This window comes from Plasmodium cynomolgi, chromosome 14, assembly GCF_000321355.1.
Source record: "Plasmodium cynomolgi strain B DNA, chromosome 14, whole genome shotgun sequence".
NCBI lineage: Eukaryota > Apicomplexa > Aconoidasida > Haemosporida > Plasmodiidae > Plasmodium > Plasmodium cynomolgi.
This window is the reverse complement of record NC_020407.1, coordinates 490164-511161: the sequence shown is the minus strand read 5'-3', so window position 1 is coordinate 511161 and position 20998 is coordinate 490164. Positions and strand designations below refer to the sequence as shown.

Sequence of the window (20998 nt, the reverse complement as noted above, 5' to 3'; positions counted from 1 at the left end):
TGTATTGTATAGGCAAAATAAAATACTTGCAATGTTACTATGCTATACTATACTGTATGTTTTGTTTATTTGCTTATTTTCGTGCTATGTTCGCAAAGGCAAAATATTTACGCGCGGGGAGGAGGTATTTTGTTATGTAGTTTTTTTTTATATACATTTGAATACGACATGCGGATTGGGGGATATATTTACGAGATGAAGGACGCAAAGCAAAATTGAAAAAAAAAAAAATAATAAAATAAAATAAAAAAATGAAGTAAAAAAAGGCAAATAAAGTAAACAAATGGGCACAAAGGGGTAAAAAAAGAAGTAATAAATAAACAATGGATAAGCAAACAAATGAACGAACGGGCGAACTATTGAGATGTCGTGCTCAACATTCGCTAAATTTACAAACAGGTAACGAAGGCAACAGCCAGCTGTCTCACATGTTTACGCAACGAGGCGAACAAAAAAAAAAAGGAAAAAATTACAAAGCTTGAAAAAACGCACAAGTTAAAATGAAATACGTTTTATAGCATAGAATGCATACCTCCCTGTAGCAAAACCAACATGACATTTTAATCAAAAAATTGGAAAAAAAAAAAAATTGCGAAGTACACGTCTGTTTCACGTGCTAAAAAAGAATTTCATTGCTCAGTGTTGTAGAATAAAAAAAAAAAAAAAAAAAAAAAAATCCCCTTTTTTAAGGTTTAGCGAAAAGGCTAGACATACCGTGCACAGTAAGGGGAAACCATTTTTACGGCGCTTTGGTGAATCACCCCACCCTTGCATGTAATAAGATTCGTAATTTCTAGACATTTCCAAGTTGGCAAATTGCATCGTCGGCGTTTGTACTTACACTTTTTGCAAGCCCTCCAAATGAACATTTTTGGAACATACATTTAGGCTCCTCTGCACGCGCCCCATATGTATAAAGTTTAAATACATATGAACACATTTGACGCTCGGTTTATTTAATGCATACATGTTTATCAAACTAGGGGCTTCTGTCCAGGTGTTGCATCCCTATGCAAGTAAATAAGAGTTCCCCAGTTAGGGATGTGCGATGCACGATGCGCAATGTGCGTTTTTTTTTTTTCCATTTCTGCTGCGTTGTTTTGACGAGAAGGAATGCTTCGAACCGTATAGTGGCTACTTTTGTGGGCGAAAATAAAGAACGAATGAAAAGCGGCATAAAATAAACGCCCACTGGGATAAGGTACCCAAAGGTGGAGCTTTTACCGCACGGTTTTTCATTTTTTTGTCCTTCTTCTACAAAATGAAATTTCTTGTTCAGGTAAGAATATTCTATACAGTACATTGATTTGCTTTATCTTACATGTTTTAAAAATGGACATATGGTTTAGGTGAAAGAAATGAAAATTGCCATTTTGTGGGGGATAAGGGGAACATTTAAAGGAATACTTCGCCGGAAAAGAGCTGGGATAGGTGAACATCGTAAAATTAAAACAGAGCAAAAAGGGTCACAAAAGAAAATATAAATGAAAGTCCCTCAACCAGTTTTTTATGTTTTGCGAATGAAACAAATGAATTGCTTCCCATGTGGGGGGCCATCAGCCAAAAATTGTGTATTTGCCAGAGAGTAGCATATACTCATTTGTGTGTCTACCTTCATAGACATCCACAGTTGCAAGCGTTTTTTTTTTTTCTTTTTTTCCAAATGGGCACGCGGATTATAAAAATACTAATTAGTGATGCTTCTGTTGGGTCACTAAATGCGGAGGGAGGAAAGCACGACCAGAATTAACCTGTTTAGTCCTTCTCCTTTTCACCACTTGGGTGTAGTTTCACTCCAAAGGTAGTCTTCCATAACATGCAAAAAATTCTTTGCGAATAAGCTGTGGAGTGACCGAATGGGATTTTACGGGGTGCGGGTGCTTTCGCCCTGTGCACATTCATGCACGATGGAAAGCAGGGGTGAATACGTTGGCATACCCCCAACCCCCACCCCGCAGGTGCCTTTTTCCAAACCATGCAGACACTTATTTGTGTACACCCCAGCTTTTGTCGTGCCAGTTGTTTCCTCTCCTTTTGCCATTGCTTCGATTATTCTCATCACAAAAAAATCGAAAAAAAAAATTCGAAATGAACCAATTCGGTGTAAACTCACTTGTAATTCGTAATGAGCAGTTCGTAGTTTGTAGCTCGTAATTTCGTAGTTTGTGATTTATAATTTGCAGTTCAACTCACTTGTTACTTACCACCTGGTGTTTACAATTAAATTTTTTTTTTTTCCCCACCCTCACACGAAACAACAAATGAATGTTTTACTTTTTGTCCCCCTTTATTTTTAAAACAATGCAAGAGGCGATAAATCCAAATTGGAACAGAAAAAAAAAAAAAAGGCGGTAGCGAAAGGGGCACCAAAAGCGATAACGAAAGTAAAATTTTTTAATCGATTTCACTTTTTTCCCCTCTTTGTGAGATTGTACAAGTTTACACAAATTAAGCAGACTTTCCTTGTACAAAGGAAATCCCCTTTTTTGATTTTAATCATCCCGCTGGCAAGCGTACCTTTCCGTATGCGTGAAGTGAAAGTACGATTTGCCTTGTGCTGAAGCTTTCGATCAACCGCTTAACTGCCTCGTGTGGCACGGCGTGTACGCGAGGCAGGGCCAACCCGGACATGTCAATTGCGCCACGTGTACGCATGATTTTCTCGCGAATTGCCAAAGAGAATAAGATAAAAATATACACTCGAGTTCGGCGCTAACCGGTACAGTCCCATCGAACGTATTCAAACCAACAGATAGAGAGTGATAACTTAAAAAAAAATTAAATAAAACAAACTTATGTACAACTTTGCGAAGAAAGAAAAAAAAAAAAAAAATCCCAAACCGCTTCAAACAACTGACACAGTTTGCTTTTTCAGTGGAATTCCTACCTTTGGCGCTCTTTGTATGTCCTTGCTGAATCGACAATGGATGAGGACGCACCCACACAGTCCAAACCTCTGGATGACGAAGATATAAACATCTTGAAATCTTACGTAAGAAAAAGCAAAGCGCAAAAAGGAAAGAATTGCACCCCCGGTTTTGCTATTTGTGCATGCCTACGCGAATTATGTGACTTTACTTTCCAGTGTGTTACCCACGTACACTGCGCGCACATTGTGCGCACACCTTTTTCCAACCCGGGGTCCACACGATTCAATTAGAAGGTGCATCATGTGAATCGCCCTCCAACTCCCGAACCCCCCAACTCTGTATCCCCCCCCTTATGCATAATATCCACTTCAGGGATCTGGACCGTATTCAAAGAGTATCAAGAAGGTTGAATCCGACATAAGCGGGTTAGTAACTAGCATTAACAAGCTTTGCGGAGTGAGAGAAAGTGACACAGGGCTATGTCTACCGAACCAGTGGGACCTACAGTTAGATAAACAGATGCTGAATGAAGAACAACCACTGCAAGTAGCTAGATGTACAAAAATTATCAATGGAGACACAGACCAAACAAAGTACATTATTAACGTTAAACAGATAGCGAAATTTGTGGTAGGGTTAGGAGATAAAGTTGCACCAAGTGATATAGAAGAAGGGATGAGAGTAGGGGTAGATAGAACCAAATACAAAATTCAAATTCTGTTACCTCCAAAGATAGATCCTACAGTCACTATGATGACGGTGGAAGAGAAGCCAGATATTACCTACAACGATATTGGTGGGTGTAAAGAACAGTTAGAAAAGTTAAGAGAAGTGGTAGAAATGCCTTTGCTACAACCAGAAAGATTTGTAACGTTAGGAATAGATCCTCCTAAAGGGGTTCTACTGTATGGTCCCCCAGGTACGGGTAAAACCCTAACTGCTAGAGCTATTGCCAATAGAACAGATGCTTGTTTCATATGTGTTATTGGTTCCGAACTTGTACAGAAATATGTTGGTGAAGGTGCTAGAATGGTGAGAGAATTATTTCAAATGGCGAAGTCGAAAAAGGCATGTATCCTATTTATTGATGAAGTAGATGCAATAGGAGGTTCTAGAGGAGACGAAAGTGCACATGGTGATCATGAAGTACAAAGAACTATGTTAGAAATTGTAAATCAGCTAGATGGATTCGACAACAGAGGTAATATTAAAGTACTGATGGCTACGAATAGACCCGACACGTTAGATAGTGCATTAGTTAGACCTGGTAGAATCGATAGAAAGATAGAATTCAGTTTACCTGACCTTGAAGGTAGAACCCATATTTTTAAGATTCACGCGAATACTATGAATATGAGTAGAGATGTTAGATTTGAGCTGCTGGCTAGACTATGTCCCAACAGCACCGGTTCCGACATTAGAAGTGTCTGCACAGAGGCAGGTATGTTTGCCATCAGAGCCAGAAGAAAAACCATCACCGAGAAGGACCTTTTGCTCGCAATAAACAAAGTCATACATGGTTGCAAGCAATTTTCGGCCACGGGAAAATATATGGTGTACAATTAGGGGACTCACCAGCGTTGCTCGTCACTTTGGCCTCCAGGTTGCCCAGATCGATCCCATGTAGAGGTACAAACGGGTGGTGCAAGAGTCGAGTTGTAAACGTTAGGCAGCAAAAAAAACATCAGTTAATGTGCCAGTTAACGAGTCAGTATTTCGACATGCACGTTGGAGTAGAAGCCCTGCATGGGAGGGGGTGCAAACGAGTGTTGTTTTTTTTCCAAGCGACATATGGGCGTACATGCCAGTCGTATGAAGCGAAAATTCTCCCCTCCCCTCCATGAACATGTACGCATGTTTTTTTTTTTTCCCACACTACACTCCTTTTTACCTGTACGCATTGCATAAAGCGTGAAAATTTTAAAGACTCTGATTTTTTATAGTGCATAATATAGTTTTAGCTATTTGGTGCTGTTCGTGGGGAACCCCAACGTGACAGACGCAGCGACTCTGATCAAGTGATCCTCAAAACGGGGCGATCATTGATGGATTCCCTTGTACCCCTCCAGTGTGTCTACTCTGTGTGGCAGACCCTCCGAAGATATGAACAGAGACCACTTTGCAAAATATTCCCACAAAAAAAATAAAGTAAAACTGGGTAGAGGAAAAAAATCGACACTTATGGCGAATATTCACTGTTTTTTTTTTTTTTTTTTTTTTTTTTTTAACGATTGAGGGCGTCTTAACCGTGCGGGGGGGGGGAAAAAAAAAGGCCATTTGCTGCTGTCACGTTTGCATATGCGTGACTAGGAGAAAACATATATACATTAACGAGTTCGAATGGGTTGCAATAAACGAAACAACAAGCAGATTTGATCACTGGAAAAATTTAATTCTATGTTGCGGGTGGGAGAATTAAAGGGGTGTAATGTGTGACAAAAAAAAAAAAAAAAAAAAAAAAAAAAAACGTAAATCTTCCTGTTATTGAGCTGAATGTGCCTCCTCCATTTGGTGAAAATTTTTACGGGTGTGTTCACATACACACATGGTATGTGGACATGGAAAACTTACAAAAAAGGCACTGCGCGGAAATGCAATGCGGAGTTGCACATGACGTTGCGCACTCGTGTGAATGTTGGGGGGGGAGGAGCCCTCCTTTCCATGGGATGTTCCCACCGCCGCTTCCCTTTTAGCCCAGACATTTTTGCGTCATGCAAAGGGATAACAATCACAACTGATAATGCAGCGCGGGTAGTCCGGAACGGCGCATAGTGTATGCACCTGCTCTGGTTACGAACGGGTCACCCACCCTCACTCCCAATTGAGCAAAAAAGGGGAAGCAAAATAGGGGATGCAAAAAGGGGAAGCAAAATAGGGGATGCAAAATAGGGGATGCAAAAAAGGGGAAGCAAAAAGGAGAAGCAAAAAGGGGAAGCAAAAAGGGAAAGCAAAAACTTTCCCACAAAAAGGGAAAGCAAAAACTTTCCCACAAAAAAGGGAAGCAAAAACTTTCCCACAAAAAAGGGACGCAAAAACTTTCCCACAAAATTTACCGCTGATGTTCCGGATTTTCTCCCAAAGGCGCGTCAGGAAATTCTAACCTGGTAATCGCCGTTCTGCGTGATGTACCTGACCCAGGGCAAAGCCTGGTAGCCGCTTTTCTCAATAATTTTCAGGTACCGCACGGTGATGCCCGAAACGGTGAAGTAGGGTATTTCGAACTTCACATTTACAGGCCTCTTGTAATATACGTCCTTATTCTCATTCGACACGATGGAAGGTAAGCCAAACTGGGCATTCATAATGTACTCTTTTTGTCCCTGAAATTGTTTTATTTTCCATATGAGGATATCTTTATCTGGATAATATTTTACACTTCCTATGTAGGTTTGAAAATGTGGAGAATCTACATCAGCCGGGACGGGCAAATGAAACTCCACATTATTTGCAATGCTTTTATTTTTGAACTGCGATTTAGCTTTTACTACATACTCTATTTTGGTGAGAGACTTTTTAGAAATGTTAATATCTAACCAGAAAAGCGGTTTCACATGTGTACTTAAACGGTAGGTCATCAAATTGAATATACCATCTGGAGGGATAAAAGAAATGGTTCGGTCATTTTCAAATTTGGAAAGACGAACACACTGATGAAATTTCATGTCCTCTAATTCAACTAACTTGGTTCTATTCGTCTGAGTGTTTACATTAGCAGGGTTAGCCGAGTTCGAATTGGTAACTCCACTTCCCGCATTACCAGTACCGCCACTACTTGTGCTGTTAAAATTGCTCACATTTTTATTAAACAGAAGCTTATCATTTAATCCTAGCTTTAATTCGGGCATACCTGATAAGTATGACTTCATTTTTAGGCACCCAAGAATTTCACTCCTCAAAACGGTACCATTGGAAGAAATTATAATGTTTAAACTTTCAATAACATCCAAAAATATTTCGTTCTTTTTGTATTTTATTCCTTCATTTCTCCAAGATACCGAATTGGTAATAGCTGATGGAATTTTTATATTTTTTACTGTTAATTGGTGGGCTTTATTTTTTATATACTCTCTCAATATTTTCACTTCACTTAGTTGGGGGAATCCATTGTCAATCATTTCGTCTAATAATTCATAAGTAATTACGAAGTTATCCTTTATGCTTTCTTCCTCCAGCACTTTAAAATAATCCTTCAGTACATGTATCAGTTTGTACAGGAATGTGATGATTAACGTAGCATTACTGTTTTTTCTCGTTACTGCCAGGATGTATATATTGTTATATGCCACCCAGCAGTAGGTCAGCCCATTCACGTGAAATATGGGTTTTATCAGATTGTCTTCCTGATCGATTACGCAATTATAAAATACCTCTGTCAGATTCAGGTTCACTTCTCCTCGGTAGTTCCTGTTGATGATCACTTTCCCCTTCATGTCAATGATAAAAATGGCGCTTATGCACGCCATCTTTGCAGGTGTGTGTATGGGGGAGACCAGGAAAAAATGGATGAGAGGGTCAGAGGGAGCAGCTACAGCAGGGGGTCCCCCTCTCCTACTCAAGGTGACTTATTCCCTTTATGCGATGAAGGGTCCTTCCTACTTTTCTCCCCTTCTTCTCGACTTGTTTTTTGTTTTTTTTTTTCCTTCCAAATCTTCTCTCAACACCGCCCTATCGCTTCTGAGCAGTTGTGCCATACGGTATTTAGGAGGGGGGGAATCTTCGACGGGCGAAAATAATGCCCTTCTGGGTTACGTACTTCGTGGGGGAGAGAAGGACGCAATTTCGCGCTCAGCTCTGCTGTGACTGCCGTTTGAACAACCTTCCTACTACTTCATCACTTCCCAGCACGGGAAAAAAAAAAAAACGTATGCGGCGGAGGGAGGGGAAAAATGCCGCTATGCCACACAGTGAGTACGAACTCGCATGGCAGCTGCGATTAAATAATTTGCAGAGTGGGAAAATCACCCAAATTTTTGCTTCTTCCAAATCGCGCTTTCGATGATGTATGACGAAGAAGGAGTGACCACTAAGGGCTCGTTCGCCTTATGGGAGAGGTGACCCAAAAGTGGAAAAACAAAAAAGTGAGCGCGTGACAATGGGGCAGAACTGCTTCAAAAAGACTATCGCCCAAATGGCTCGCCGAAACGACCCTGTGTTTTTGTGAATGCCCCCACTGTACACGAACATGCGCTTGCACAGAATGGAGGGAATTATACATGCCGCTTATGGTACATTCTATTTGTGGGCATACGTCAGCTCGGCTGATAATCTGCTAACTTCTGAGCGGAAATGGAAGGTGAGAAAAAATATAAAAAAAAAAGAAAAAAAAACGCCTGGATTATTCACCTTCCACTCATTTTTGTACACCGAAATGCGCGATGTGTGAACTGCGGATTTTCTCCTTCTGCTATACTCCCACGTGAAGCGGCCGCCTGTTCTTTTGCGTACATGTTAACAAATTATGCCCAGCAGTTATTGGTAATACACTCAAGTGAAAACGTAGCTTATCCGTTTGGGGGAAAAAACTTTTACGTATCACGTGTTTATTCTAATTCTACCTTTTTTTTTTTTTTTTTTTTTTACTTTTTTTCCAAATTTGTATTTTTTTAATTTTTTCCGTTCCCCATGTTTTTTAAAAAAAAAAAAAAAAAAATTACCCTTGTGATGGAAATACGAGAAAGAGATCATCTGCAAAGAAGCAAACGGGTGTTTTCCCTCGAACGCTACATGAAGAGAAGTCGTAAAACAATACACCATGCAATGAGCTGATCGTGTGGTATGTTTACCTACCCGCACACAACACCTTGGGGTGCTTGCTAGATTGTGCCTTTGGAAGTGCAGCACAAGTTTACGACCAAATTGAAGAATCAAATTCGCAGTGCCTTCATAGGCATGTTATCGTTGAATCAGATTTTTCTTATCCCGTCCTCTTTTCCTTTTTTTTATACTTCACCACGGGCCACTAGCTTTGCTGGGGAAGCGTCGCAGAGTTGCCGTCGTAAATACAAAAGGGGGCGTCCCCCGTAGCGGAAGCGCAAAAAAATTATTTGCACAAAAAGTGTGCAGCTTGTATGCACATTTATATGTAAAACCTTTTGGGCTTCTAACTGGCCACAGTTAGCCCAAGTTATTTAAAAAAAAAAAAAAAAATCTCAAAACGGAAGACACTTTTATGTGTGTTTTTTTGTTTCCATTTTGGTGTGTCCTTTTCTGTCACGTAGGTGTCCCCAAGTAGGAGCGTGGAGGGGAAAAAAAAATATATATGTCCTCTCCAAACGGGGCGATGTATACGTGGTAATACATTCGCGTAACAGTAAGGTCATAGTTCCGCACTGCGACAAATGGGTCATTCCGAGAGAGAATGCCAGACCACGCTTCACGTATGAACAGATAGACTGTCCTAATTACGAGCGCGCTACAAAGCGTTCGCACCGGATATAATTTCGATAAGCTCCAACGTAATTTTAGACTGCGAATGGGAGAAAGGGGCGCGGACGGGTGTGTAACGGGGATCGCACGAATTGGACGGCAAATGCGACGACCAAAGTGGTGGACCAATCTGCTGATCCACAGTATCCGATCGTGGATTGGAGTAGCCACCAATTCGTTGAACTTATCGTTTATTTTTTTCTCCACATGTTTTTTCTACTTTCCCCTTTTACCTGTCTCGCCCTGTTATATCTCAGCGAAAGGGCGTCTAGCATCTCTGTGGCACTAGAGGAGGCGTTGTCCATAGCTGTCATTCGGGCGGACTGCATAAGGGGCATTGGGGGAGGGGTAACATAAAGCATCGAATTAAATGTGGATGGTATATATCTACGTATGTATGTGTACTGAGCGAGATACGTAGTATGGGGGAGGGGTCACTCCAACTGATTGGATGAGAGTATCCCCCTACGAGCTGCCTATACATGTAGAGGGTTGGGCTCTCTCCCCACCCCTGGTACGTATTTCATTACCTGCTCGGCGGCCAAATTCTCTATGATGCAGTTATAAATGAGGGAGGTTAAGTAGAACTCATAAATGTCCTTAAAAATATGATCAAGTTCTGGCTCAAACTCGAAAGTGGCTAGCTCCTTTTTGTTCATTTTTTTAAGCTGCTTCTCCGAAAAAACACTTAATATTTTCGTATCAAAAGATATGGCTGACTTGAAATTATTGTAAACAATCAGCAAATTACTGTGGTTCTTTTTTATTATGCGTTCGGCAATATATGCACATGTCAGGAAATTTATCGGAATTTTATTATACTCATTGTAGATAGCTTCAAATTTATCTGCATGTAATCTATTTAAAGCTGATCTAATTTTTTCTCCTATACCATACAAGTAGATTTTACTGGGGGCAATGTTATTAACAAATTCGTTGTCTACTTGTTCATTTTCTAATAATTTTTTGCACATTCTAGAGACGGAAGAATTGACACTACCGCATAGTCCTTTATCTGATGAGATGGCAATAATTGCAAGGTCTTCATTTTTTTTGTGGATTTCTTGCTTGTTTAATCTGTTAAATATATCTGTTAGTGGCGTGGAGAAGTGTTTGCAATTTTCTAACCTTCTTTGGTCCCCTTTAAATTTGGACGCGGCAACCATTTTCATTGCTTTCGTGATTTTCTGAATCGACTTGATTGACTTCATTCGGAGCGACAAGGATCTAAGGTTGTCGCTTGCGAAGTTTCTCTTCGCCATTATGCTCAGGTTGTTCAGTGCGCATTGTTCTACGCGAATTAGAAGATTATTGTTCCATGCCATTTTGATAGTCTTACACAGGGGCGAAAGTTGCGCAGTGGTTGCTACTGTTCGTGACGACGCTAATCCTGGTGACGACGCTAATCCTGGTGATGCCGCTAATCCCGGTGATGCCGCTAATCCCGGTGATGCCGCTAATCCCGGTGATGCCGCTAATCCCGGTGATGCCGCTAATCCTGGAGTTGCCGCTAATCCTGGTGATGCCGCTAGTCCTGGTGTTGCCGCTAATCCTGGTGATGCCGCTAATCCTCGTGATAGCGCAAACCTTCGATGCACCCTTCACTCATTCAAGCTAAGCCCTTCTCTCTTTTAACCTTGCTAAGTGCTAGAAGTCGCGTTGTGGCTGTTTCATAAAAGGCATTTTTTTTCCTTTTTCTTTTTTACCTCTCCTGCGTTGAGGGGTTACGCAGCTGTGTGTTGCTCGGAGATCCTTCTTGGCAAGAAGCCTAGGCGGAAAAAAGGCAACGTGGCTGAAAGGGAGTTGCTCTCAGGGCGTACATGCATTCGGAGTGTTGACAGTACCACGTTGTGTGCTTAACTTGTTTGGAAGGGCACGTATAAAGCCGGTCACTGCTCGCTCACCACGGTTAATTTTTTTTTCCTCTATTTTTTCTTCTTTTTCTTTTCGCTCATTGGTAAGGTTTTGCCTGCGTAATGCTTCTCACAGGGGAAAGAAATAAAAACCAAATGTGAGCATTTTAGCGTCCCCCCGCTAACTTGACTTGTGTGACTGAAGGAATTCCTCGTTATTTGGTACTATTCCCCTGGTGCAGTAGCACGCCGGTGGGGGAAAATATATAAAGAAAAAAAAAGAAAAAAAAAACGGGTACCCAAGCCGGGAAGGCATACCTGCAAGTATTAATAACCCCTATTTATGTACACGTTTTAGAGCAAAAAAAGAAGGCCAAAGTTAAGCGCAAGCTGACCCAAAAAAGGTACTTCCAAACAGCACAACTCACCTCGCGAAGGGGAAAAAAAAAAAGATTCACAGCGTTTACATTGATCACATCGCGAGGAGAGAGAAAAAGTCAGTCATTTCTTGCAGTTTGTCAGTTCGCTAACTTGCCACTTTGAGAGCTTACCATTTTTTGACAGCCTACTTTTCTTCCAATTTTCCCACATAGGGAAGAGGGGTAAAGCCAACGCACTGTGGCCCAAGTGAAAGTAGACGGCAAGGAAGCAGAAGGGATAGAAAAAGGGGGGCACCGTGAACAACCCCCAGTTTTAAGCACAAGATGGCGAACAACCTGAACGTGGCAGCCCCAGACGTCATACGACTGATCCTGCAATACTTGAAGGAAAATAACTTAATGAGATCCTTTTACGTTTTGCAAGAAGAAAGCAATGTAAAGCTAAACGCAGTAAGCAACGTTGACTTGCTGATAAGAGACATACACAAAGGAGATTGGAAAAATGTGCTATACAATATAACGACAATTGAGCTATCTGACGAAACACTCATAAATTTGTATGAACAGCTAATATGCGAACTTATAGAATATAAAGAAAATGAGCTAGCCGAAAAGATAATGAGTGAATGCATTATATTTAAAAAAATGAAAAAAATGTATGGAGAAAAATATCACAAATTGGAGGATCTGCTCAGTATGAACAGTAAGCATGTTAATAAAAATGTTCTATACGATGGGACAACGAAAGAGGAAAGAAGAAATAATATATGCATGATGATTAACAATGAAATAACTTCATGTGCACCGTCTAGATTGTTGGCTCTACTAGGTATGGCATTAAAATGGCAGAATCATCACAACCTTATAAAAAAAAATAAAGAAAATAACAATTTTGATATCTTTAGAAATTTAGAAAAAAACGAATCCATAGGTATAGATGTGTACCCAGAAAGAATTCTAAAAAGTATAAGTTTTGGAAAAGAATCGAATGTAGAATGTTGTATATGTTCGTACACCCACGATTACTTAATTACGGGTTCATCTGATGGGTTCATAGAAATATGGAGTTGGCTAACTGGGCAGCTAAACAGCGATTTAACATACCAGTATAATAATAACATCATGATGCATGACAATCCGATTGTTTCTCTATGCATTAGTAAGGATGATGAAATTTTAATTAGTGCCGATTCTAAGGGGTTAATCAAAATATGGAAAATAAAAACGGGTTCCTGTCTAAGATCTATTAATGCACATACGAATGCAGTGACATCTGTTCATTTTAATAATGATCAAACACAAATCTTAACATCATCATATGACCTTTCTGTTAAAATTTTTGGATTAAAATCATTGAAATGTTTAAAAGAGTTTAGAAAACACTCTACTGTTGTCCACTCATCTGTGTACTCTTTAGATAATTCAAAAGTCATATGTGGCACAGAAGAAGGAAAAATATTTATATATAATCAGAAAACTTGTGAGTGTATTACTTCATTTTATGTATATTACAATATAAAGGATAATATAAATTTCCCCTCTGTCCATACCATTACTTTGTTGACAAAAACGCTCGATGAACTTATCCTAGTATGCTCTAAATCGCCCTATTGCTACCTTATGAATTTTAAAGGACAGATTATTAAGACTTATACTTATTTAGCAGACAAGGTGGAGGAAGAAAACCCTGTGCACTTTGTCTCTGCGTGCCTCTCCCCCAATTCTAAATATGTCTACTGTTTGGCGGAAAACCAGTACCTTTATTGCTTTAATTATAGCACCGCCAAGCTGGAGACGCAACTCAAGGTCCTCGAGGAAGACGCACTTGGGGTGCTCCATCACACTAGCCAGGATCTCATGGCCACCTGGGCGCTAGACGGCACGCTCAACGTGATACAGTAGTGGGGAGGGGGTGAATGGGTGTGTGGCCGCATCCGTCAAGCCCAATAAAAGCGACCCCGTGGTAGTGAAACTCTATCCGCTGAAAATCGTAAAGTAACATAACATAGCATAAGAAGAAAAGAAAAAATTTATGTATCCAAACGTGATGGTGTCATTTTTGTGTGCCGGTTCAAATGGATCCACCTGGCGAGACGCTCATCTGGTTGGCATGGCCACTTCACTCCTTCACCCTGATCAATGAAGGTCATTTCAAATATGGAAAAAGTTGCGAAAAGGCCTGCTCGTACCGTTGCGGAGAAGAACGGAGCAAGATTACTCCGCTTGCATATATTCCGATTAGGTGTCTTTTATCCCATTGGCTATCCCACTGTGTTAGTTTTTTTTCATAATTTATTTCTATGATGCATGCAGAGTGTGCAGCATAATTGAGGAAAAAAATCAGTGTATATTGCGTAAGAAGTGTAGATATTAAGCATATATTTTACAGGATGTGAGGATGAAATGACTCAGGTCCTGGCTCGTATGCATGGGGTGAAGAGTACGCACAGCGGGGGAAGACGTGCTATGCCCCTTCACCCCACGTCGTCTTTTTTTTTTTTTTTTGTTTAAGAGTGTTTTCACATGTAGGTGCTTATTTGTGACTTTTTGGCTCTCATTTTGGGGTCCACATATGTTGGCTCCCATATGTTGGCTCCCATTTGTTGGCCCCCAATTTTGGCCTCCATATTTCAGCCTCCATATTTTAACCCTCCACATTTAACCCCCCATTTTTGACGCCTCATTTCTGACGCGTGACCCTACATGGGACAATTCTCCCCCTTTTTTTCGTCCACTCGCAATTTTTTAAATCGTGCATTGTGGTAACCCCTGTGAAGGGGTAAGGGTGCCTCCCACGCGCGCAAGTCACCACGTCGACCTGCGCGCTAGACGGCCCCCCTACGTAATGATGTTCTTCTTTTTCAAGCTGTCGTAGACATCTTCAGGGAGGTTTTCCAAAATGTCTTTGCTGTATTTCTGGAGTAGCTTCATCTTCTCCTTGTTTATGAGTTCCTCGTACTCCTTCTGCTCCTCGAGAAGTTTGTTCTTTTCGATTTCTTCCTGTAAGCGCTCGTTTTTGACTGCGTCTTTTTTCTGTTGGAAGGTGTCGTATATTTCTTTCCTATATTGTAATAGTTTTTCTTTCCTTTTTTTATCAGTGTATTGATCAATTTTATCTAATTTTTTTTTTTCTTCAAGTAGTTCAATTTTTCTTTTTTCGTCATCTTCTTTTTCCTTTTGTCTTTTTTGTTCCTTTAATTGGATGTCAATTTCGAGTTGTTTTAGCATTTCATTTTTGAGTTGTAATTTTTTTTCATTTTCTTTAATTTCTTTTTGTTTTTCCTTAAAGTCGTGTTCTTCAATGTACACTTTATTTAGGAGCTCGTCGAGAGTTTCTTTTTCTTTACTTATGAGATATTCTTTATGTGCCAATTCGTTGACAACTCTTTGTTTCTCTAGACATTTTTCTTGTTTTTTTTTTTGTAAGTTTTTAATTTTTTCTTCCTTCTGTTTAATATATTCTTGATTTTTTAGTTCCTCTTCCAATTCTTTTTTTTTTTCAATTTGTTTTTTTTTATTTTTCAATTCAATTTGTTCTTGAAATTCTTTTAGTAGCTTTTTTTGCTTTAACAATTCTTCTTCCTTTTTTTTTCTTCTTCATTGTAATTTTTAACTACATTTTCGATGTTGTTTCTTTCTTGTACATTTCCATAAATTTTGTTTTTCTTCTTGTTCAGATTTTCTTGTATTTGTTGTTGTAATTCCATTTTGGTTTCCATAACTTTTTCATAATTTTTTTTTTTTTTTCTTCTTCTTCCATTTCTTCTTTTTTGAGTAAATCTTCCCTTTGTTTTTCAATACGTTTTTTTTCATCTTCTGTTTCTTTTATTTTGCAAAATTTCGCATCACGGATTTGATTCTCTCTTACTTTTAACGTGGCTATTTCTTCTAATTTTCCTTTTAATTGTTTATATCCTTCGTCATTTTGTAATGTCTGTTCTATGGCCTTTTGTCGCAACGCTTCATCTGCTATTTCTTTTTCTTTTTTTTGTTTTTCATTTAGTAACTCACATTGTTTCAATCGATTTTCTTTAATTTTCTCGCTGTCAAATTGTAGTGATGTGAAATATTCCTGTTCATCTCCCCCATTGGAATTGTTCCCTTTTTTGTGAAATTGATTTTCTTCCGTTTCGTTTTCTCTCTTAAATGATTCTTCTTGTTGCTTCTTCGTTTGCGCTGCGTCAGCTTTGTCTATAGATATACCCTGTATTTTGCTATACGTGTCTAACTTCAAATCGTTTTGTATTCTTTCTCGAGCGTATTCGTTCTTTTGCTCTCTCTGGATCCTCGCGTTGATTGTCTTTTCATTGTATCGTCTCATTTAATTGTGCTTGTGAAAATAAAGTTACTGTGGATGGGGGTGCGTGCATGTCATACACCTAAGGGTTTCCTGAAAATCCGTCACATCTATGGATGCGGTGAGGGGCAATTTCGCAAAAAAGTGGGTACTCTATTGTTCACCCAGGAATTCCAAAGGAAATATGCTCTTGTCACTACCCGGGTGAACAATTAGCAGCAGGAATGTCAATATGGGAGCATCGGTCCGGGTGTGCTCTTTGGGTCCCCTAATTGAAACCGTCGCCTGTTGATACAATTGCGAAATGGTAATAAATGCGAATTTGCCGAAAAAGGGAATTTCCTTTTTTTTTGTCTTCCCCTACTGAGATCTAAGAATATTCGTAAAAAACATTGCAAAGATGATGCTTGGCATTATTTCAACAGCTTCGCAAAAATGTGAATGAATTATTGTTATGTTTTTACGCGATGAGAATAATTTTCGGCTTTAAAAGGTGTTTTTTTTTTTTTTTTTCTCCATTTTGTCATCACTGTGCCCCTTTTTCGCTTGCATGTTTGTTTTTTCTTTTTTTTTTTTTTTTGCAAAGTGTAAGGGTATCTCTCCGCCCCTTTAAGTGGGAGCACCGATTGGCTTCCACGTCGCCTCCTTTGAAAGCCTTAAAATGAAAAAATGAGGAGGTCTAAATGGGTATATAATACATATGTGAGTTTTCCCAAACGCACACACATCGATGTAGCAGCGTTGTATGCCCATATCTCATTATACACAAAATTGCCATTTTTCCTTTTTTGCAAGAAGCAAACAAAAATACACACATGTATGTAGGCTCTCCAACCTTATCGCCATTGGGATTTCTGCAATCAGCATCGCTGAGAGGTTAGCGGGGCATTTGTGCGTATACACATTTGAAGTACGTGGGATGGTGAATAAAATATAAAGATAAAACCATACAGGATGTAATGAAAAATATATATATACATATATATGTGTGTGCGATTGTGCTGTCTCTTTCTTTTTTCACTCATTTATTGTTTCATTTTTCTTCACTTCTTATCGCGGGCGTATAAAAGTGTGGAGGTCTCGGCGTCGATACAGGGGGGCAATCATGGGGGGGAGGAGTGCAACGCGAGATTAATTTTATGGGCTGTACCCTGTTCCCATTCCTTTTTTGTGCCATTTTACTTCACCATTTTTGGCGAGTTACTTTCACTCAACAGTTAATGACAAACTGGTGGTTACATACCTCCCCTACACAGATGGGTAAACGAGATAACCTGTCGCATCTACGTATGAGTGGCCAAAGATAATTTTCAAATTGTATGCTTTAAGTCCTGCTTTAAAAAAAAGTCTAACATTTTGCATAAGGAAGAAACTTTGATCTTTTTCACACTGTTTTAAGAATGACGGCATTGCCTTTCTTCCTGTCAGTATGTATGAAGTGGCACCAGGTCAAATTATGGATCTGCATTTTCCCATTGGGTACATATGCCTGCCTTAGTGTAGGCATTGCATTTTTAATTGAGATGTCTCAAAATACCCTCACATAACTCATATAAAGTAAGTCAATTTTTTTATTCTGCACGCGAGGCAAGTTTTCTCCTTAAATGTACCCATTTGTGGATGCTTCGAAATTTCGGAGGCGGGTCCCTAAGTTTCCGGGGCACGCACAAATTGTTGCAAAATGGGCGCCACGGGAAAAAAAAAAATATATATATATATATATAAAATAAAAAATAATATAGCAATATGGGAAAAAAAAAAAAACAATAATAAAGTAGCAAAATGGAAAAATAAAATAACAAAATGGCACAACAAAAAAACAGCACAACAACAAGCTAACGAAACAAAACGCGGCATAGCAAAGTGAAGCAAAAAAAAAAAACTTAAGACGTTGTGACCGTTTATGCGATTTGTGGTAGGCCCGCGAAACTGTGCTGTGTTATGAAAATTACAAAGAATGCTCACGCAAGGCAGCCGAAGTTAATTCTGTGGGAACCAAACGGGAGCGATTCACAAGTGAATCGAAGCTTCTGCAAAAGGAAGTGAACGTACGTTTGGCTTAAGATAGCCATTCAGCGTATTTACTAAAGGCAGAGACCTGCGAGACAGCGGCGTGGAAGGGGAAAAAAAAGAAAGCCCGTCTGTGTTGTAAAAATCGCTTAAAGAGGCGAGATACCCCTGGGGGATATTTCGAACAAGCTAGCCATTCCTAAATTTTGAAGCGCACACGCATCTATATGTATGCGCATGTGTGTAGGCACATTTTAAGCGCTCAAGGATGATGAAGATGAATAATCTAAAAAATATGAAAATTCTTTATCGCCACATCCTAAGTGAAGCCTCCAAATTTGAAAACATAAACTACAGTGTCTACTTCAAGAACAAGGTTAATAGCGCATAACAAAATTTCCCCACAAAATGGGTCCCTATATTGTTTGCATGGAAAGCAGCGTACACTCCAGCTGCATATAAATTTGCAAAGAACAAAACACACGGCTTGACCGCTCATATTTCTTTTCTTTCCACAGGCCAAGGATACCTTCCGAGAATTTTTTAGCAGCAACCATGTGAACCACAGCGATGAAGAACTGAAGGCGTTTGAGAAGGACTGCCGGGAATACCTTAACATGCTTAGGAGACAAACGGTGGTGCATAACATGTACCACGTGGATAAGCCCCTGGTGACTAAATGAAGAAAAGGAGTCGCATAGGTTTGGGGATAAGTGGGGAGGAATTGTCTCTAGATTGCTAAGTCCGCGTTGCGCCAGTACCGCTTCTTCGCTGCTACACTGCGTTACAACGCTAGCCCATTCTTTCCATTTTTGTCGCTTCCATTTTTTGCTTTTTTTTTTATCCGACGAAACGTTGCGCCGATAGGCCACCACTAAGAAGAAACTTCTTTATTTGCATCAATCCGGAGAGAAAAAAAAAACAATTGTGCAGTGTATAGAGAACACTTTGCGCAAAGGTCACATGAACATATGAACCATTTTGTTTTAAAAAAAAAAAAGTTTGCAAGCAGTTCTCGGGGAGTGACCGCTCAAAGTGCTTAGCTATGCAAAGTGTGCTACCCATACTTGCTACGCCGCTAAAAGAGCATAGGGACGGGACAGTAACCCAACCCAGGAGCCGTGGGATTATAAACAGTGTAGATCCCTTTTTGATAATTTTCCTTAACACCATAGGGCCACGAATTTGAAAACTGCGGCTTATACTCCTTGGGAAGTGAATAATCGGATGGAGGTTGCTCTATGGGGTGTCTGGTGTATCTAATAGTTTGTCCTTTGGGATCTTTCATAGGTCTAGGTCTATATTTGCCTTTCCATAATTTCTGCCTAATTAGAAATTTACATCTATCTCCATCCACAGCAGCAGCATTGATTGCTTTGGATCGATCTCTTGAATCTGGGATGGCAAATAATATGCATTTAATTTTTAGCAAATTGCATGTATGTTTGTATAATTCGAAATCTGTTTTGTATAGGTACTTCATTAATTTTTGTCTTCTAGCTAGCCAAATGGACATGGTTCTTTTTTTTGGATGATCCTTACATCTGAGAATTAAGTGAGCCCTTAAATTTAGGATCTTTTCCGTTAAGCATCCAATTTGAACAGGTGCACTTCCAGTATCGAATGGTCTTCTCTGCAGACATCGTCTTATACACAACTTTTTATATTTATGTAATTGTTTACTGTTCGCACAATTCAGATGTAGCATATTTATGATATTTTTTCTTAGGTGCTTTATGTCATCGTATTGCCATAGGCCTATGAACCCGTTTGGTATTTGATTCCGTTCCGCTAGGAAATCTCTTTCAGCCTTTAAATACCACTCCGTTTTCTGGGCATGCGTTTTTACGGCAGTTATACCTGTATATCTATGGGCCTTCACTCTGGATTCATATCGTTTTGCGCATCTAATGAATGGTACCTCGTGATCCTTGAGTGGTAGTACGTGCAGGTTATTTCGTTTAAACGCTCTACTGAGGATGTTCATTTTTTTTAGGGGGGGAGTTCTGCTATCAAAAAAAAGGGGTGCAAAAATGGGGCCACTCTGATTAAATGCCTGCTCTGAGAATTATCATTTGGGTATGTGTTGCGCGGCTGTTCCGAGCCGATAGGCAGTCCAGGTTACACACCAGGGATGGTCACGCTTGTGTTCATTTAACTGGTGCGTCTCTCTTCTTGCGTTTTGATTTGCATCATCAACAAGGAGAGATAAAGATATGCATCTCTGTGGAACGTTCGCTGTCCCCCTCCCTGTTCACGAACTCTGCAATTTGGTCATTCGTCACCCTGAGTTATGACCACGGCATTGCTGAGTGGGTCCCCAGGTGGCCTAAACGTGTTGACGTGTCAGAGTATAAATATGTGTAGAACCACATATGCACGTTTAGGAGCGGTATTGTGTGTAGGTGGGTGGGGGGCTAATTTACTGGTCCCAAACATTCACCTCTTATTACTTATAGAAGTGTGACCTGCCCATTATGAATAGCGGCACACCTTTGTGAGGAGCCCACCGGTACAAAGCGTTCCCTCAAAAAGGGGGAAAAACACCACTTCGCCCATCCCCTTTACTCATTTACTGTACTATAATCGAGCTACATATGGCGTGGTAAAAAGGTGGGTGTATGAATGAAACCTCTTCTGTGCTTCTTCGAACTGGGCGCGTGAAAATATATTTTTTTTAATTCACCTCTTCGCCCGTTTAACGCCAGCCAGCGCGAGGCATAAGCAATGCGGTAAAATGGGGCTGCGAAAATGGGGCCACACAAATGGGGGCGCAAAAATAGGGCCTCAAAAATGGGGCTGCAGAAATGGGGCCACAAAAATGGGGGTCGCCAAATCTTAGCGCTAACGCACTTCCCACCCTTTATTTGTGAACGCATGCAGAGGCACGCATGTGGAGAATGTGAACCACATAAACACAGTGGAAGACCTCGATGAAATCGTTTTTTATTCGCTCCAAACTTGAGTGAACCGAGAAAGCCCACATGGGGGTAAACGCCCGCGGGGAATTACCTGACACATGGAAGATTTATAAAAGGGGACAACCAAGTCGTGAGGCATGTCAATCAAGTCAGAATGACACCCCCGCTAGGCCACTCCGCGGCGACGGAAAACACAGCTGAGAGGTTCCAAATTGAAGGTGAAACGATGCACCAAAAGGGG

At 40.2% G+C, this 20998-nt stretch overlaps 7 protein-coding genes across 7 annotated transcripts; 3 read left to right on the top strand and 4 right to left on the bottom strand.

Moving 5' to 3' along the window:
• Positions 1-2923: 2923 nt before the first annotated feature.
• On the top strand, positions 2924-4436 carry PCYB_142100 (26S proteasome ATPase subunit; the record flags this gene model as incomplete). The annotated part of the gene is made up of 2 exons (XM_004224681.1): positions 2924-2992; positions 3243-4436. The coding sequence occupies 2 exons, from the start codon at positions 2924-2926 to the stop codon at positions 4434-4436; spliced, it is 1263 nt and encodes a 420-aa protein (XP_004224729.1).
• Positions 4437-5971: 1535 nt separating this feature from the next.
• Positions 5972-7333, bottom strand: PCYB_142090 (adaptor-related protein complex 1 mu 1 subunit; the record flags this gene model as incomplete). Its single annotated transcript, XM_004224680.1, has 1 exon — positions 5972-7333. A coding segment is annotated over one exon (1362 nt), but the record flags the coding sequence as incomplete, so codon positions are not given.
• Positions 7334-9282: 1949 nt separating this feature from the next.
• On the bottom strand, positions 9283-10507 carry PCYB_142080 (ATP synthase gamma chain mitochondrial precursor; the record flags this gene model as incomplete). Its single annotated transcript, XM_004224679.1, has 3 exons — positions 9283-9336; positions 9530-9619; positions 9827-10507. The coding sequence occupies 3 exons, from the start codon at positions 10505-10507 to the stop codon at positions 9283-9285; spliced, it is 825 nt and encodes a 274-aa protein (XP_004224727.1).
• A 1346-nt stretch (positions 10508-11853) lies between these two features.
• On the top strand, positions 11854-13431 carry PCYB_142070 (WD domain G-beta repeat domain containing protein; the record flags this gene model as incomplete). The annotated part of the gene is made up of 2 exons (XM_004224678.1): positions 11854-12232; positions 12359-13431. The coding sequence occupies 2 exons, from the start codon at positions 11854-11856 to the stop codon at positions 13429-13431; spliced, it is 1452 nt and encodes a 483-aa protein (XP_004224726.1).
• A 936-nt stretch (positions 13432-14367) lies between these two features.
• Positions 14368-15236, bottom strand: PCYB_142060 (hypothetical protein; the record flags this gene model as incomplete). The annotated part of the gene is made up of 2 exons (XM_004224677.1): positions 14368-15111; positions 15147-15236. The coding sequence occupies 2 exons, from the start codon at positions 15234-15236 to the stop codon at positions 14368-14370; spliced, it is 834 nt and encodes a 277-aa protein (XP_004224725.1).
• Positions 15237-18113: 2877 nt separating this feature from the next.
• On the top strand, positions 18114-18519 carry PCYB_142050 (hypothetical protein; the record flags this gene model as incomplete). Its single annotated transcript, XM_004224676.1, has 2 exons — positions 18114-18212; positions 18355-18519. The coding sequence occupies 2 exons, from the start codon at positions 18114-18116 to the stop codon at positions 18517-18519; spliced, it is 264 nt and encodes an 87-aa protein (XP_004224724.1).
• Positions 18520-18914: 395 nt separating this feature from the next.
• Positions 18915-19823, bottom strand: PCYB_142040 (30S ribosomal protein S15; the record flags this gene model as incomplete). The annotated part of the gene is made up of 1 exon (XM_004224675.1): positions 18915-19823. One exon carries the CDS (start codon positions 19821-19823, stop codon positions 18915-18917), a length of 909 nt encoding a protein of 302 aa, XP_004224723.1.
• Between the last annotated feature and the right edge of the window lie 1175 nt (positions 19824-20998).